This window comes from Sus scrofa, chromosome 2 (genome assembly GCF_054392235.1).
Source record: "Sus scrofa isolate SSC_HxYL_T2T_F1_AM1 chromosome 2, Sscrofa_HxYL_maternal_Yorkshire_Landrace_v2.0, whole genome shotgun sequence".
NCBI lineage: Eukaryota > Metazoa > Chordata > Mammalia > Artiodactyla > Suidae > Sus > Sus scrofa.
The window spans coordinates 5,651,359-5,669,448 of record NC_139384.1 but is presented as its reverse complement, the minus strand read 5'-3'; the positions used below and the strand labels follow the sequence as shown (position 1 = coordinate 5,669,448).

The 18,090-nt window shown below is 39.9% G+C and overlaps 1 protein-coding gene across 29 annotated transcripts in view; it reads left to right on the top strand.

The window, feature by feature from the left end:
- Positions 1-18,090, top strand: part of TOP6BL (TOP6B like initiator of meiotic double strand breaks) — an 89,986-nt gene that overhangs the window by 21,268 nt on the left and 50,628 nt on the right. For 21 of the 29 annotated variants that reach the window (XM_085010711.1, XM_085010716.1, XM_085010709.1 and 18 more), the window contains 2 exons: positions 9,529-9,638; positions 17,853-17,936. In XM_085010711.1, coding sequence (XP_084866837.1) covers positions 9,612-9,638; positions 17,853-17,936 — 111 coding nt within the window. In that variant the 5' untranslated portion in view covers positions 9,529-9,611. Of the gene's footprint in view, positions 1-9,528; positions 9,639-17,852; positions 17,937-18,090 lie in introns of those variants that run through there. The other 8 variants (XM_085010719.1, XM_085010721.1, XM_085010720.1 and 5 more) reach the window with 2 other exon arrangements.

The window sequence follows — 18,090 nt, the reverse complement described above, 5'->3', positions numbered from 1 at the left end:
AGCATTTTGATGTTTTTTTCTTATAATCTTAGTATAGTAATAATTACACATAAGCCCAAACAATGTAACAGACATAGCTAATATGGTTGGTTTTCTTTTTTAACAAAGTTCGAATCAAATGGTATATAGAGCTTCTTAACATGCATTTTCTATTTGTTGTTGTTGTTGTTCAACTGTAGTCGATTTACAGTGTTTCTTTTAATTTTTCTTGTGCAGCAAAATGACCTAATCACACACAGTTCCCTGTCCTGTACAGTAGCGGCCCATTGCCCATCCATTCCAAATGTAACAGTTTGTATCCACCAAGCCCAAACTCCCTGCCCATCCCACTCCCTCCCCCCACACCCTGGCAACCACAAGTCTGTTCTCCTTGGGTGTTTCCTGTTTCTGTTTTGTAAATAGGATCATCTGTGCCATATTTTAGATTCCAAAAATCAGTGATAGCATATGGTATTTGTCTTTCTCTTTTTGACTGCTTCACTGAGTATGAGAATCTCTAGTTCCATCCATGTTGCTGCAAATGGCATTATTTTGTCCTTTTTTATGGCTGAGTAGTATTCCATTGTATATATGTATCACATCTTCTTTATCCATCCATTGATGGATAATGTTGGAGAGGGTGTGGAGAAAAGGGTACCCTCTTTTCCTACTGGTGGGAATGTAAATTGGTACAACCACTATGGAAAACAGTATGGAGGTACCTTAGAAAACTAAATGTAGAACTACTATATGATCCAGCAATCTCATTCCTGGCATATATCCAGACAAAACATTTATTCAGAAAGACAGATGCTATGTTCAAAGCAGCACTGTTCACAATAGCCAAGATCTTTTTCTATTCATGACGTTATATTGTGAGCATTTTCTATAGTTTTAAAAATTGCTAACCTTGGAGTTCCTGTTGTGGCTTAGTGGATTAAGGACCTGACGTTGTCTTTGTGAGGATGTGGATTTGATCCCTGGTCTCACTCAGTGAGTTAGGGATCTGACATTGCCATAAGCTGCTGTGAAGGTCACAGGTGTGGCTTGGATCCGGTGTTGCTGTAGCTGTGGCATAGGCTGGCAGCCGTAGCTTGGATTCGACCCTTAGCCCAGAAATTTCCATATGCTGCAGGTGCAGTTGTTAAAAAAAAATGGCTAACCTTAGTGTCTTATTCTGAATTTTTGTAACTTTCGTCATTCTTTGTATACAGTAGATAGTCAAAAATTGTTTGTTGAATGAATGGATAGCTCAAGAAGCAGAGAAATTGAGAAGGCGAGCATACAACTAAGATTTAGTCATTCAGGTTAGCCACTTACCAGCTTTGTGATCATAGGCAAGTTACATAGCTTCCTAGTGCCTCAGTTTTCTCATTTGTAAAATGGGAATAATAACACTTAGGGTTGTTAGTAGGGTTAAAATGTAAAAACGTTATTTATTTTCTCTTTACAGCCATACCTGTGGCATATAGATGTTCCTGGGCTAGGGGCTGAATCAGAGCTGCAGCTGCCATATGTCCCAGCCATAGCCACAGCAATGCCAGATCCAAGCTGCATCTGCAACCTACAATGCAGCTTATGGAAAATGCTAGATCCTTATAATGCTTTAATTCCTTTGTCAAAGATAGGTTGACTGTATTTATGTGGGCTTTCTGTTCTGGGCCCTGTTTCTGGTTGCTCTATTCTGTTCCATTGATATTTATTTTCTTCAACAAAACCACACTGTCCTGATTACTGTGACTTTATAGGAAGTCTTGAAATCAGTCTTATGATTTTGTGCTTCTCCCTTAATATTGAACTGACTAGTCTGAGTCTTTTGCCTCTCCACATAAACTTTATTTATTTTTTAATTTTTTATGGCTGCACCTGTGGCATATGGAAGCTCCCAGGATAAGAGTCATATTGGAGCTGCAGCTGCTGGCCTATGCCACAGCAACACTGTGTGCAGCTAATGGCAAATGGCAGATTCTAAACCCACTGAGCAAAGCCAGGATCAAACCAACATCCTCACAGACATTATGTCGGGTTTTTAACCCCCTAAGCCACGGCAGGAACACCTTTTCGTATAAACTTTAGAATGTTTGTTGATGTCCACAAAATAACTTTCTGGGATTTCTGTTAGGATTGCATTGGATCCATGATCATCTTGGGAAGAACTGACAGTATTTAGTCTTCCCAGCACTGCATGGAACATCTCTCCATTTATTTATTCTTTTTTGATATCTTTCATCGGAGTATTATAATTTTCCTCATGTAGCTCTTATACTTAGGGGTTTTGTTTTGTTTTTTGATTTTTTGATTTATACCTAAGTACTTTGTTTTTACGGTGCTAATATAAATGGTCATGTGTTTTTAATTTGAAATTCTGCTTGTTCATTGCTGGTGTATAGGAAACCAGTTGACTTTTGTGCACTAACCTTGTATCCTGCAAACTTGTTGTAACTCCTCATCAAAGTTCCTGTTAGTATTGGAACAACTGGACATCCACATGGGAAAAAAAAAGAATCTAGATACTGATCATATACCTTCATAAAAATTACAGGTAGAATGCCAACTAATAAATGTAGAAGGGATAAAGGACTTAGAAAATCATGAAGGGATCCTAAAACCAAAGCGTGTAACTTTGATGAGGAATAGACTACATAACTGGGGGAGAGGTACTTTGAAAATATTTATTAATTACAAGGGGGAAATAGTTTCAGTAAAGGAATCTATGGGACATGTTAACCAGAAGATCAAATTTAACGTCTCCAGTATTGTTTGTTCGTTTTTGTTTTTTAGGGCCGCACTCATGGCATATGGAGGTTCCCAGGCTCGGGGTTAAATCAGAGCTGCAGCTACTGGCCTGCACCACAGCCACAGCAGTGCCAGATCCGAGCCGCTTCTGCGACCTACACCACAGACCAGGGCAACTGAACCCACTGAGCGAGGCCAGAGATTGAACCCGTATCCTCGTGGTTTCTAGTCAGATTTGTTTCCATTGCACCACGACGGGAACTCCAACATCTCCAGTTTTGGGACAAACTCATATCGTATGCCTCCAGATATGTCCTGTGAGGGACACAACATCACTTTTGTGGTATTTCTGCAGAAAAAAAAAGCATAACCTGCATATTTTAAGGAAAGAGAAGACCACACAAATTGAAGGATATTCTATTTTTAAAAATTGGTCTGGGAGTTCCCGTTATGGCTCAGCAGTAGCAAACCTGACTAGTATCCATGAGGACTCGGGTTCGATCCCTGGCCTCACTCAGTGGGTTAAGGATCTGGCATTGCTGTGAGCCGTGATGTAGGTCACAGACTTGGCTCAGATCCCACATTGCTGTGGCTGTGGCGTACGCCAGAGGCTACAACTCTGATTTGACTCGTAGCCTGGGAAACTCCATATGCTGTGAGTATGGCTCTAAAAAGCAAATAATAATAATAATAATAATTTTAGATTTACAGAAGAGTTGCGAAAACAGTACAAAGAGTTCCTATATACCCTTCACCCAGCTTCCCCCAGAATTAATATTTTACATAACTGTAGTACAGTTATCAAAAGTAAGAAATTAATATTGGTGAAATTCTATTAACTAAGTTACAGATTTAAGATTTTATCACTTTTTATGTTCACATTCTTTTTCGATTCCTTGATCCATTCCAATATCTCACTTTGTATTCAGTTTTCGTGCCTTATTAATCTCTTGCCATCTATGACAGTTCCTAAGTCTCTCTTTTTCTTCCATAACCTTGACATTTTTGAAATGTACTTGTGAAGTATTTTGTAGAATGTCCTTCAGTTTGAGCTTGTTTGATGTTTTCTTATATTAGATTGAGGTTATACATTGTTAGGAAGAATACCACAGAGATGATATGTCCCTTTTAGTGCATGATATCAGGGAATTGATATGTCTTATTGTTGATAATATTAACCTCGATCACTTGATTAAGGTGTTATCTGCTAGATTTTTACAAGTAGAGATATTCAAAATATTTTTGAATATTTGGGGGAAATACCGTGAGACTATGCAAATATCCTATTTCTCCTTAAACGTTTATCTACTAATTTAGCATTCATTGGTGGGTCTTACCTGTAGCAGTATAGTGTTATCATGATTTAATATGTCCCATTCCTTCCATATTCATTGGAGTTTATAAGGAAGAGCTGTCTCTTCTTCACCTTTAATTTATTAATTTGCCTATTCATATGAGGATGAACTTGTGGATATTTATTATATTTTGGGGGGTTATAATTCAATACTGTTTTGAAAATTTTCAATTGTTACAATTCTTGCCTTACAGTGTTGTTATTATTTTTGCTTTAAAATGTATGTTAAGAAAAATGCAAGAAGAAAAAATAGTCTTTTATATTTATCCACTTATTATTTCTTCTTTTTTTTTGGTGTGCCTGTGGCATGCAAAAGTTCCAGGGCTGGAGATTGAACCTGTGCCTCAGCAGCAGGTTGAGCTGCTGTAGAGACAATGCTGAATCCTTAACCCACTGCACCACAGTGGGAACTCGTGGAAAAAATTATTTAATCTTTTATCTAAAAATATCTTTATCTTACCCTATTTTATAAGCATATTTCATTGGATTTGAAATTCTAGCTTGACAGTTTTTACCTTTTAGTATTTTAAAGATGTCATTTCATTATCTTCTGGCCTCCATTGTTTCTTGGAAGAAGTCAGCTATAATTTATATTATAGTTCCTCAATATGTAATATGTGCTTCTCTAGCTTAAGTTATTCTCCTTATCTTTTTTTTTTTATTTTATTTTTTGTCCTTTTTTTTGCTATTTCTTTGGGCCACTCCCACGGCATATGGAGGTTCCCAGGCTAGGGGTCTAATCGGAGCTGTAGCCACTGGCCTACGCCAGAGCCACAGCAACGCAGGATCCGAGCCGCGTCTGCAACCTACACCACAGCTCACGGCAACGCCGGATCGTTAACCCACTGAGCAAGGCCATGGACCGAACCCGCAACCTCATGGTTCCTAGTCGGATTCGTTAACCACTGCGCCACGGCGGGAACTCCCTTATCTTTTTTTTTTAAGTCACCTTGATTACTATGTACCTAGGTGTGATCTTCTTTGTATTTATCCTGCTTGAGGTTTTCTGAGCTTTTCATGTTTTCTTATTTTTCATCAAATTTTAGAAAATTTTAGTCTATAATTTTATATTTTTCCTGTTCCATTCTCACTTTCTTCTTCTGGGACTCCCATTACACATTTTTTTTTTATATTAGAATTTATATTGTCAGATCTCTAATATTCTATTCATTTTTCTTCAACCTTTTTTTTCTCTAATATCCAGATTAGATAATTTTGTTCTTTGCCTTCAATAATTTCACTGACTTTTCTATCATCTCAATGTTATTATTCTATCATCTGCTATTAAACCTATCTTAATTTCAATTATTGAACTCTACTTTCTTTTTTTTTTTTGCCTTTTTTAGGGCCACGTGTGTGGCATATGAAATTCCCAGGCTAGGGGTGGAATCAGAACTGCAGCTGCTGGCCTACACCACAGCTACAGCAACACAGGATCTGAGCCATGTCTGTGATCCACACCGTAGCTCATGGCAATGCTAGATTCTTTTTTTTTTTTTTTTCCTGTCTTTTTAGGGTTGCACCTGCTGCATGTGGCGGTTCCATGGCTAGGGGTCAAATCAGAGCTGTAGCTGCTGGCTTGCGCCACAGCAACAGCAACGCCAGATCTGAGCTTCATCTGCAACCTACACCACAGATCACAGCCATGCCAGATCCTTAACCTACCGAGCAAGGCTAGGTAGGGATTGAATCTGCATTCTCATGGATACTAGTCAGACTTGTTACCACTGAGCCACAATGGGAACTTCTGTTTGTTTTATTTTATTGTATTGTATTTTGTTTTGTTTTATTTTAAATTGTTATTAAGATTTGTAGAGAATTCAGAATTATTGACAAGCCTTTTCCTCGTGTACCTTCATATTTTCCCCATTCTGAACTGTATTGCTACTTAAGAAAAAAAATTTTTTTAAACGTGTGGCCACACCTGCGGCATATGAAAGTTCCAGGGCCAGGGATTGAACCAGAGCCATTGTAGAGACAACTCCAAGTAGTTATGGTGTAGGCCATGAGGGAAATCTTGTATTGCTACTTTATTTTGTTTAATTACTTAATGAACTTATTACATTTATAGGTGTACAACAACCATCACAACCAAATTTCCTTTCCTCTCCATCCCAAATCCTCAGTACATCCCCTCAACCCCCAACCTGTCTCCTTTGGAAACCATAAGTTTTTCAAAGTCTGTGAGTCAGCATCTGTTCTGCAAAGAAGTTCAGTCTGTCCTTTTTTCAGATTCCACATGTCAGTGAGAGCATTTGATGTTGGTATCTCACCGTCTGACTGACTTCACTTAGCATGATAATTTCTACGTCCATCTATGTTGCTGCAAATGCCATATTTCTTTCCTTTTAATGGCTGAGAAATATCCCACTATGATATTCCATATCTTTATCCACTCCTCTGTTGATGGACATTTAGGTTGTTTCCGTGTCTTGGCTATTGCAAATAGTGCTGCAATGAACACCGGAGTACATGTATCTTTTCGAGTCATGGTTTTCTCTGGATAGATGCCCAGGAGTGGGATTGCTGGATCAAATGGTAGTTCTATTTTTAGTTTTCTGAGGAATCTCCATACTGTTTTCCACAGTGGTTGCACCAGTTTACATTCCCATCAACAGCGTAATAGGGTTCCTTTTTCTCCACACCCTCTCCAGCACTTATTGTTTGTAGCCTTTTGGATGATGGCCATTCTGGCTGGTGTAAGGTGGTACCTCCTAGTGGTTTTGATTTGCATTTCTCTAATAATGAGTGATGTTAAACATCTTTTCAGGTGTTTCTTGGCCATCTGTATGTCTTCTTTGGAGAATTGTCTGTTTAGATCTTCTGCCCATTTTTTGATGGGGTTGTTTGTTTTCTTGGTATTGAGATGTAGGAGGTGTTTATACATTTTGGAGATTAATCCCTTGTCAGTCGATTCATTTGAGAGTATTTTCTCCCATTCTGTGGGTTGTCTTTTTGTTTTGTTTAGGGTTTCCTTTGCTGTGCAGAAACTTTTAAGTTTGATCAGGTCCAATTTGTTTATTTGTTTGTTTTTATTTTTTTTAATGTCTTTTTGCCATTTCTTGGGCTGCTCCCACAGCATATGGAGGTTCCTAGGCTAGGGGTCTAATTGGAGCTGTAGCTACCAGCCTATGCCAGAGCCATAGCAACGCCAGATCTGAGCCATGTCTGTGACCTATACCACAGCTCATGGCAATGCCAGATCGTTAACCCACTGAGCAAGGGCAGGGATCGAACCTGCAACCTCATGGTTCCTAGTCAGATTTGTTAACCACTGCGCCACGACGGGAACTCCCAGTTTGTTTATTTTTGTTTTTATTGTCAGTACTCTAAGAGGTGGATCTGAGAAGATGTTGCTGTTGTTTATGTCAGAGAGTGTTGGCCTATGTTTTCCTCTAAGAGTTTTATAGTGTCTGGTCTTATATTTAGGTCTTTAATCCATTTTGAGTTTACTTTTGTGTATGGTGTTAGGGAGTGCTCTAATTTCATTCTTTTACATGTGGCTTTCCAGTTTTCCCAGCACCACTTATTGAACAGGCAATCTTTTCTCCATTGTATATTCTTGCCTCCTTTGTCATAGATGAGTTGACTGTAGGTGTGTGGGTTTAATTCTGGGCTTTCTATCTGGTTCCACTGATCTATATTTCTGTCTTTGTGCCAGTACCATACAGTTTTTATGATTGTTGCTTTGTAGTATAGTCTGAAGTCTGGGAGCCTGATGCCTCCAGCTCCATTTTTCTTTTTCAGGATGTCTCTGGCTATTCTGGGTCTTTTGTGCTTCCAAACTTGGAATTGCATTGAATCTGTAGATTGTCTTGGGTAGTATAGTCATTTTGATAATGTTGACTCTTCCAACCCAAGAGCATGGTATGTATGTCTTTCCATCTATTTGTGTCATCTTTGATTTCTTTCATCAGCATCTTATAGTTTTCAGAGTACAGGTCTTTTGTCTCTTTAGGTAGGTTTATTCCTAGGTATTTTATTCTTTTTGATTGTAATGCTACTTTAAAGTCAGAAACAATTTTTTCTTATTTCACAGAAAAGTAATTAAATCACAGAAAAAAGAGAGGTCACCCTAGGTCAGAAAGTCAGTCAGTGGTAAAACTGAAGATTGATGCAAGTCCTCCTGGTTTAGTGCCAAGTTCATTAAAATTCAATGTAGCATAACCTTGTTTCCATATTATCTCAGGCTTCGTGACTGAATTATATTTGAAAAACAAACTAATGGTAAGAAAAATATTACCCATTAAGATTGCTAGCTAGAACTTGATCTTGGTAAAGTTCATGCTTTTTGAGGTGGTTAATGCTTTATTAGCTATATGTCATGAATGCTTTAGTAGAAAGGTGTTAGTATTATTTTAGAACATATTTTATTGTTATTAAATTTTAAAGTTGAATTATTGTATGTCACCGTTATCAACCGTATTTAAAAGGTAGAATTTGCAGAGACTGAGATCTTTATTCATATTTAGTTTTCCATTGTAATACTACTACAGAGGGGGAGTAAGGGGAGTGGCATTTTATAAAATGGGAGATTTGCTTCTTCCCTTTCTAATAAGAGTGCCAAGGTACAGAAAGAGAGAGGGATGGTGTGTACTTTGAGGTCCTCTTTATTGATGATGATCCAGGACTCACTGTCGCTTTGTGTAAAGAGTTCTGAGTCAACATATGTAAATATACCAAGTGGTTAATTTACAAATTAAATTAGCAAAAGTTTCCTTTTCTTTGTTAAAGACTACCCTTAAAGGACATACAATGTTAAGTAAATGCCTGAGAAGGTCATTCCTGAATTTTTCTGCTTTCTAATTTAGCTCATCTACTGGATTTGTGTTATTAAATGATGGATTGATTTATTAAAAATGTAAGAATATCAGGGAGTTCCTTTCATGGCTCAGTGGTTCATGAATCCCACTAGGAACCATGAGGTTGCGGGTTCGGTCCCTGGCCTTGCTCAGTGTTGCCATGAGCTGTGGTGTAGGTTGCAGACGCGGCTTGGATCCCTCGTTGCTGTGGCTCTGGCGTATGCCGGCGGCTGCAGCTCCGTTTAGACCCCTACCCTGGGAACCTCCATATGCCACGGGAGCAGCCCTAGAAATGGCAAAAAGACCAAAAAAAAAAAAAAAAAAAAAAAAAGGAATATCAGAGCTATCAGTTCTGAAGATTTCTGGCATTGGATCTGACCTTGTGGAAATTAACTGAAAATACAAATTGATTTAGCAAATTTTCAATTTGTGTAAAATTGAAAACATGAGATGAAATGTCTTAACCCCATAAAGTAATTCTGAGTGTTCAAGCAATTTGCTGATGCATAGCCACTTCCAGTCATATTTAAAATTTTGCAGATAATCTTTTCATCAGGGAAAAGCTTTCTTGGCTCATCAGTTTAATAAACAGCCCCAGAAACTCTGGTCCTTATGCTGACCGCTTGTTCTATTTTGTTGCCATTTCTTCTCGCACAGAGATACAATCTATACTGCCTGGATTCTCTGCAAAGCTGAACTGGACTTCAGATGAAGCCAGCTATTCTCAGGACACATCGGGGATGACATCCTTCCTCATGACTTTTGAGGCAAGTTTTGCTGTGGTTCTGTAAATTAATGATGTTTTGATTCTTATTTTACAATAACAGGATAGAAAAACCTAGGTCCATGGTTGAAATGAAATAAGGCATTGGTCCCCAAACCTCCCTGTGCAAATTTTAAATCACATAAGAGCTTTCAATTTAGCGATGTTTGTGTCCCACTCCAAGAGGTTGTGATTTAATTGGTCTAGGGTGGTGGAGTAGTCTTCTTGGGCTGCCATAAAAAAATACCACAGATTGGGTGGCTTAAATAACAGAAGCTTATTTTCTCATACTTCTGGAGCTAGAAGTCCAAGATTAAGGTTGATTTGTTACTGTTTGCTCAAATTGCCTTTCCTGTGTATATATGTGGAGAGAGCTTTCTAGTGTCTCTTCTTGTGAGGACTCCACCCTTAGGACCTCATTTAACCTTAATGACTCCTTAAGGCCCTCTTTCCAAATGTAACCGCATCTGGGGGTGGGGAGGACTAGGGCTGTAATAGATGATTTTGGGAGGATATGATTCAGTCCATAAGAAGTATGGCCTGAACGTTGGAATATTTTTAAAATCCCAGGAGTTCCTGTCATGGCTCAGTGGTTACCAAACCAGACTAGTAACCATGAGGTTGAGGGTTCGATCTCTGTCCTCACTCAGTGAGTTAAGGATCTGGGGTTGCTGTGCGCTGTGGTGTAGGTTACAGACGGCTTGGATCCTGCGTTGCTGAGGCTGTCGGGTAGGCTGGCAGCTACAACTCCGATTGGACCCCTAGCCTGGGAACCCCCATATGCTGTGGGTGTGGCCCTAAAAAGACAAAAGCCGCCCCCCCCCAAAAAAATCCCAGATGGTTCCTAATGTGCAGGTAAATTTGAGAACCACATAAATAAGCCATTATTGAATTTGGAGATCCTTAAAAAGAAAAATCGATTTTCAGTCCAGATCTTATTTAGATACAGTTTTATTAGGTTAAAGATCTTTACTGATTTACTAATAGCCCAGATTTATAAAAGTGACAATTGGGTTCTCCATTCCCCTTAACAATTCTCTGGAGTTCCCGTTGGGGCTCAGCAGAAGCAAATCCAACTAGTATCCATGAGAATGTGGTTTCGATCCCTGGGCCTCACTCAGTGGGTCGTGGATCCAGCGTGGCTGTGAGCTATGGTGTAGATTGCAGACGCAGCTCAGATCCTTCATGGCTGTGGCTATGGTGTAGGCTGGCAGCTGTAGCTCCAATTTGACCTCTAGCCTGAGAGCTTCCATATGCCATGAAGGCAGCCCTAAAATGCAAACCCTCCCTCACCCTCCAATTCTCTGGTTCTCTATCTTTCTTTCCTTTGAGCTAGTGGAGACAAAGAATTAGACTACTTGAAAACATTTTCTCAAAAAGCACTTGGGAGGACTTTCTCGTGTTGGAACAATCATATGCTCCTTCTAAAAGGAAATGAGTGGGAGACCCCATAGTGGCTCAGCAGTAATGAACCCAGCTAGCATCCATGAAGACTCGGGTTCGATCCCTGGCCTTGCTCAGTGGGTTAAGGATCTGATGTTGCCGTGAGCTGTGGGTGTAAGTCTCAGATGTGGCTTGGATCTGGCATTGCTGTGGCTGTGGCATAGGCTGGCAGCTACAACTCCCATTCGCCCCTTCTGGAAATTTCCATAAATCACAGGTGTGGCCCTAAAAAACAAAACAAAACCCAAAAAATAAATAAAAGGAAATGAGTATGGTTTGGGACAGCAGATATCCCTGGCTGTGCCTTATCTCTTTTAGGGGAACAAAGGGTAAACAATCTGGAGCAATTAAGTTAGTCAGCTCTAAAACTATTAAAGTCAAGTAGCAATAAAAAAACTAATTCCAGTGAACCAAGGGAAGCAGTTCTAGAAAATGAGATCAGGTGTTTTAGCCAGTCTGAACAAACAATGGTAATTCTTAACCTAACATTTATATATATTATTCAAGCCTCCTGACAACTCTGAAGTGGATAGGACAAGGATTATCGCCCTATTTTACAGATACAAGGAAACTGAGATACAAGGCGTTCTCTCATGATGCAGTGGGTTAAGGATCTGGCATTGTCACTGCTGTGACATTGTCGCTGCTGTGGTGTGGGTTCCATCCCTGGCCCAGGAACTTTTGCATGTTGCGGGTATGGCCAATAAATAAATAAATAAAATTGAAAAAGGAAAAAAAGAAAAAGAAACACTGAGAAACACTGAGATACAGAAAATTTGACTGGCTTTCCCAAGGTCATACCAAAGTTAAGCAATAGAATTTGAACCAAAGTCTTACTCATATTGATCAGGGTTCTTTCAGTATTCATTCATTCAGAAACCCTTGCGCATTCACCTTGGCCTCACTGTGCTAGACGGAGTTCTAAGACTTGTTACTTGATCCCAAGGAACTTGGATTCTAAAGGAAAAGATAGAGAAGTAAACAGATAGACAGTAAACAGGAGAATGTGGTTATACTGTGACAGCGGTAAGCACTGACTGCTGTGGGAGCCCAGAGGAAGGGTACCTATCCCAGGGGCAAAGGGTCAAGGTCTAGAGGTCCTGATGAGACTGAAAAACAGATTTTCTGGGTCTAAAGGGTTCAGAGACTTGAAAGAATAGAAAGCTGTCATCAGAGTGATAAAGTTTCTCTCTCATTTTTTTTTCCTTATTACAAAAGCAGTGTTTTCCCCAGGAAAATCAAAGTGTGTGATTTGGAGCATAGATTATTTGACTTAATCAGTGTGGCCACTATTACATTTTAGTGTATGTCTTTTCACGTAAGAGTGGGACATTTCACTTCAAGGTTTCCAGAACAGTACAGTTCCAAGCTATGGGCATGGAAATAAGTGAAGGTCAATGTTGTTGGATGAGGTGGTGAGAGAGCTGTGAGGCTATGTTATTGTTCAGACTGGTCATCTGCTTGGGTGTGGAAGTCAGCCAAGACGATGGCAGGACTTGAGTGTAAAGGAAAGCTGTGAACTAATGCCCAGTAATCAGTTGGTGATGGGTGAGGAGAGAGGAGTAGAACCTCAGAGGAGCAAGGATCTCTTGAAAGCATTTTTGTTCTATTACATTTCATTGTCTCTCATACTGTGCAGCTATTTAAAAGATATTTGAATGAAGAGAAAAAGGGGAGGTTGAGGAAGATTTCATCATACTTGTATACTTGACTGAGGAGAAGAGTCAAGTAAGCAAGGTTTATAGCAAAGGCTACTGAGTGGAGACATCTATGAAAAAGCTGTAAAAAATGATCCACTGCGTTGGGCATCTGAGAAGAACTAATCCCAGGGAAAACTTCATTTAAGAGAGATGCTGGGTTTTGTGTTTATGCTCAATCAGTCCTTCATCTTGGGGTCCATTAGGCTGGGTAACATGTCCTTCCAAAAACAATTTGATTTTACAAGACATTCTTGACAGTGATATTCATTTTAATATTTATTTTTGTCATGATACTAAATGATAAAATGAGTAGAGAAATACATATATATACACAGACATGTCTATGTATTTATACCGATCTGTATTTCTATATTATCCATCATATATCTACTTAACTACTTAAGGAAAGAGAGACTCTGACTTTCTTTTAAAAAGTCATATAGAACCCATAATCACAAAGTTCATGTTTGAAAATATAAAACAGCCCCATATTTTGTCATATAATTAGACTCGTATTTAAAGGTAAAGGCCGAAAGATATGATTCAGTAGTGGTTTCTGCTGCCCAGGGCTGGCAACATCTATTTTTTCCTATCAACATGAAAGTAAATTCATTGCTTCTGTAGGTTTGCCAGGCCTGGGGTACTGGGTTTCTAACACGCAGTGTAAAAGGCTATAAAAGACTGTGTGGTGTCTGTCTTTGTCTCTGTCTGTCTCTCTCAAGAACATGAGTAGATCTTAGAAGGCGCTGTTTGCTTTGTGTGAGCAATTTGCCACTGACCTGACATTATGCCACTGTATCGTCTCAGTCTGGATTAGGTGCCAGTCCTTCTTGTATATTTCTCTAGCACCTCTTAAACATATAAGTCATAAAACTTCTCACACTGTCATATAAATTATTTGCTTGTCTTTCTTCTACCTTAGTGTAAACTCTTCAAATTAAGATACTATTTATCTCTGTAGGCCCAGGTACATAATAAACCACATTAATTATTTTATTAGTGAATAAATACATATATAGTCGTTATGCATAAACATTGCCTGTCAAGGTCCATAAAAAATTGATAGATTATGTAATATCTGATTCAAATGGTATATGTACAGAAAATGAACATTCCTGAGAGGCAGCATTGCATAGTGAAATGTGGGCTTTAAGAGTTAGATCTAGCATTGAGAACTATGTCTAGATACTCATGTTGCAACAGAACAAAGGGTGGGGGAAAAAATGTAATTGTAATGTATACATGTAAGGATAACCTGACCCCCTTGCTGTACAGTGGGGAAAAAAAAAAAAAGAGTTAGGTCTAGGTTTGGATCCTGGTTCTGCCACTTAATTAGCAATGTGTGACCTTGGACAAATTAATTAGCTTATTTAGTCTCATTATCCTCATCCATGAAATGGGGTATTTCCTACTTGTATATAGACTGCTTGTCATGTAGCAGGTGTTCAGTAAATGGTAGCTCCTGTCATTATTAATTGTAGACTCTCTCTGGTAGAGCTGCTCAAGGAACTTTCACTTATTTGGTTGCCTTACTGCTAGATATAATTAAGCCCTTTCTATGATACACCCTGTAATCACTAAGGTTACAGAAGTTTGGAACTTTTCCAAGAAGTTGTTTTGGAAGTGTTAAGTATAGAAAATCTAATATACGGCGCAAATGAACCTTTCCACAGAAAAGAAAATCATGGACATGGAGAACAGACTTGTTCTCCTCCAAGGGGGAGGAGGAGGGAGTGGAATGGACTGGGAATCTGGGGTTAAGAGACGCAAACTATTTCCTTTGGAATGGATAAGCAGTGAAATCCTCCTGTATAGCACTGGGAACTGTATCGAGTCACTTATGATGGAGCATGATAGTGTGAGAAAAAATAATGTATATATGTATGTGTCACCTTGCTGTACAGTAGAAAATTGACATAAACCAGCTATAACGGAAAAAATAAAAATTAAGAAAAAAAATCCAGGAAAAAAAAAATGCTTTTAAGAGATCATTGCTTTTCTGCTACTTTTTTTTTTTTTGGCTGCCCTGTGGCACATGGAGTTCCCAGGCCAGGGATCAAACCGAGCCATAGCTGCAGCAACACCAGATCCTTAACCCACTGTGCCAGTGGCTGTGACATAGGCCAGCAGCTGCAGCCCTGATTTGACCTCTAGCCCGGGATCTTCCATATGCTGAAGGTGTGGCCCTAATAAGAAAAAAAATAATGATAATAACAAGAGGTTCCTGACATGGCGCAGCGGAAACGAATCAGACTAGGAACCGTGAGGTTGCGGGTTCGACCTCTGGCCTCGCTCAGTGGGTTAAGGATCTGGCGTTGCCATGAGCTGTGGTGTAGGTTGCAGACGAGGCTCAGATCTGGCGTTGCTATGGCTGTGGTATAGGCCGGTAGCTGTAGCTGCAGTTTGACCCCTAGCCTGGGAACCTCCATATGCTGCGCCCTAAAAAGCAAAATACATATGTACATACATACATAAAATATAAATAAAAAATACAAATTAAAAATGTTGCAATTCTCACTTAAAATTAATAATAATAATAAATTTTAAGAAAAGAATGTGACTATGGTATGTATGCTGGAGTTACTATTTAAATATTATTATTTGCATGTATAAATAATCCTAGATTTATTTCCAGAATTTTCAGTACTTTCTTCTTTTTGTTTTTTGGCTGTGCCTGTGGCACTTGGAAGTTCCTGGTCCAGGGATCCAGCCCGCGCCACACCAGCGACTCAGTGACAACACCTGATTGTTAACCTGCTGCACCAAAAGGGAACTCCAGGTTTTTTTGGTTTTTTTTTTTGTCTTTTTGCTATTTCTTGGGCCACTCCCGCGGCATATGGAGGTTCCCAGGCTAGGGGTTGAATCGGAGCTGTAGCCACCGGCCTACAACAGAGCCACAGCGACGCGGGATCCGAGCTGCGTCTGCAACCTACACCACAGGTCACGGCAACGCCGGATCCTTAACCCACTGAGCAAGGGCAGGTACCGAACCTGCAACCTCATGGTTCCTAGTCGGCTTCGTTAACCACTGCGCCACGACGGGAACTCCCAGTTTTTTTTTTTTTTAATCTACAAAGAGGGCATCGTAATACTTGCCTCCAGGACTGTTGTGATGTGATGTAGTCATAGCACCTGCACATTGTTTGCCAGGTAGTAGGCATTCATCAAGTAGAGTCTATTGTTATCATGTATAACATATTTTTGATTTATTATTTGGTCCTTAAAATAGTATTGTGAGGTTGAAAGCGTGAGTTTTATCTCTGTTTTGCAGGTTAGGAAGTAAGGTCCAGAGCAATTAAGCGATTTTTTTTCATGATTATTTCATTTTTACAGAGCTAGAATTAGAACACCAGTCTTCTGACTTTTGAGCTTTCTGCTTTACAACTAATAAATGTTCAGATAAACGGATAGTGTCTGCCTCTTTGACTCCACTCAGATTCTTTTTATTTTTTATTTTTTTTCTTTTTGCCATTTCTTGGGACACTCCCACAGCATATGGAGGTTCCCAGGCTAGGGGTCGAATCAGAAGCATAGCCGCTGCAACACAGGAACCGAGCTGCGTCTGCAACCTACACCACAGCTCATGGCAATGCTGGATCGTTAACCCACTGAGCAAGGGCAGGGATCGATCCCGCAACCTCATGGTTCCTAGTCGGATTCGTTAACCACTGAGCCATGATGGGAACTCCTCTGCTCAGATTCTTAATACAAATTGACCCACATTAGGATGGTAGAATTGAGATAGAATTCTCTTCTCAACTCCAATATAAATTCCTTTTTTTTTTTTTTTTTTGGTTTTTAGGGCTAAACCTGTGGCGTATGGAAGTTTCCAGGCTAGGGGTCAAATCAGAGCTGCAGCTGCTGACCTATACCACAGCCACAGCAACACAGGATCCTAGCTGCATCTGCGACCTACACCACGCTCACGGCAATGCTGGATCCTTAACCCACTGAGCAAGGCCAGGGATCAAACCCATATCCTCATGGATACTGGTTGAGCTCATAACACACTGAGCTACAATAGGAACTCCCAATCTAAATTATTTTTAAAGGAGTTCCCTGATGGCTCAGTGGGCTAAGGATCCGGTGTTATCAGTGCTGTGGCTCAAGTCACTGCTGTACTGTGGGTTCAGTCCCTGGCCTAGGAACATTCACATGCCATGGGTGTGGCCAAAATATTACTTATTTATGTAATTTTAAAAATCATTTTGGGGAGTTCCCGTCGTGGTGCAGTGGTTAATGAATCCGACTAGGAACATGAGGTTGCAGGTTCGGTCCCTGCCCTTGCTCAGTGGGTTAAGGATCCGGCGTTGCCGTGACCTGTGGTGTAGGTTGCAGATGCAGCTCGGATCCCGCGTTGCTGTGGCTCTGGCGTAGGCTGGGTGGCTGCAGCTCCAATTAGACCCCTAGCCTGGGAACCTCCATATGCCGTGCGAGTGGCCCAAGAAATAGCAACAACAACAAAAGACAAAAAGACAAAAAAAAAAAAAATCATTTTGCTTTTTAGGGCTGCACCTGCAGCATACAGAGGTTCCCAAGCTAGGGGTCGATTCGGAGCTACAGCTGCCAGCCTACGCCACAGCCACAGCAATGCCAGATCCAAGCTGCATCTGTGACCTGTACCACAGCTCATGGCAATGTCAGATCTTTAACCCACTGCGCGTGGCTAGGGATTGAACCTACAACCTCATGGTTCCTAGTTGGATTCATTTCTGCTGTGCCACAATGGGAACTCCAAAATATTTTTTAAAAAGTAAAAAATAAAATGTTAACATTTAAATAAATAAATAAATAACTTTTAAAAATTGTTCCCAAAGGTGGTTTTGATATTGTGGGTTTTACTCTTATGTTCGTTCATGTGTCTCCTGAAGTTCCATGAAAAAGGTACTTTAACTCAAGAAGTGATGGCTGTTAAATTCTTTTTTGTGTCCAGTTCTTAGATCCAAAGATGTTTCCCCTTGGATGTCTGAAAAGTTTTCTGAGGTTTAGTTACTTTTATAAGAAGAAATACCATAATTCATTTGTGTTCTTGAGTTTGTACATGTGTGGTGGATGTTTCTGTTATGTTGTTACAGGTTGATGAAAAGCCCAGAACCTTGATGACAGATAGTCTGGTTATAAAGAATTTTTTACATAAAACTGTCGTGGTGCTCCCTAAGGTATGCTGTTCTTTTGCACAAAAATGATTCTCCTGTTTAAGTTATATATTTTTTGGCCATGCCCATGGCATGTGAAAGTTCCCAGGCCACGGATCCAACCTGTGACACAGCAGTGACAATGTAGGATCCTTAACCCAGTAAGCCACCAGGGAAC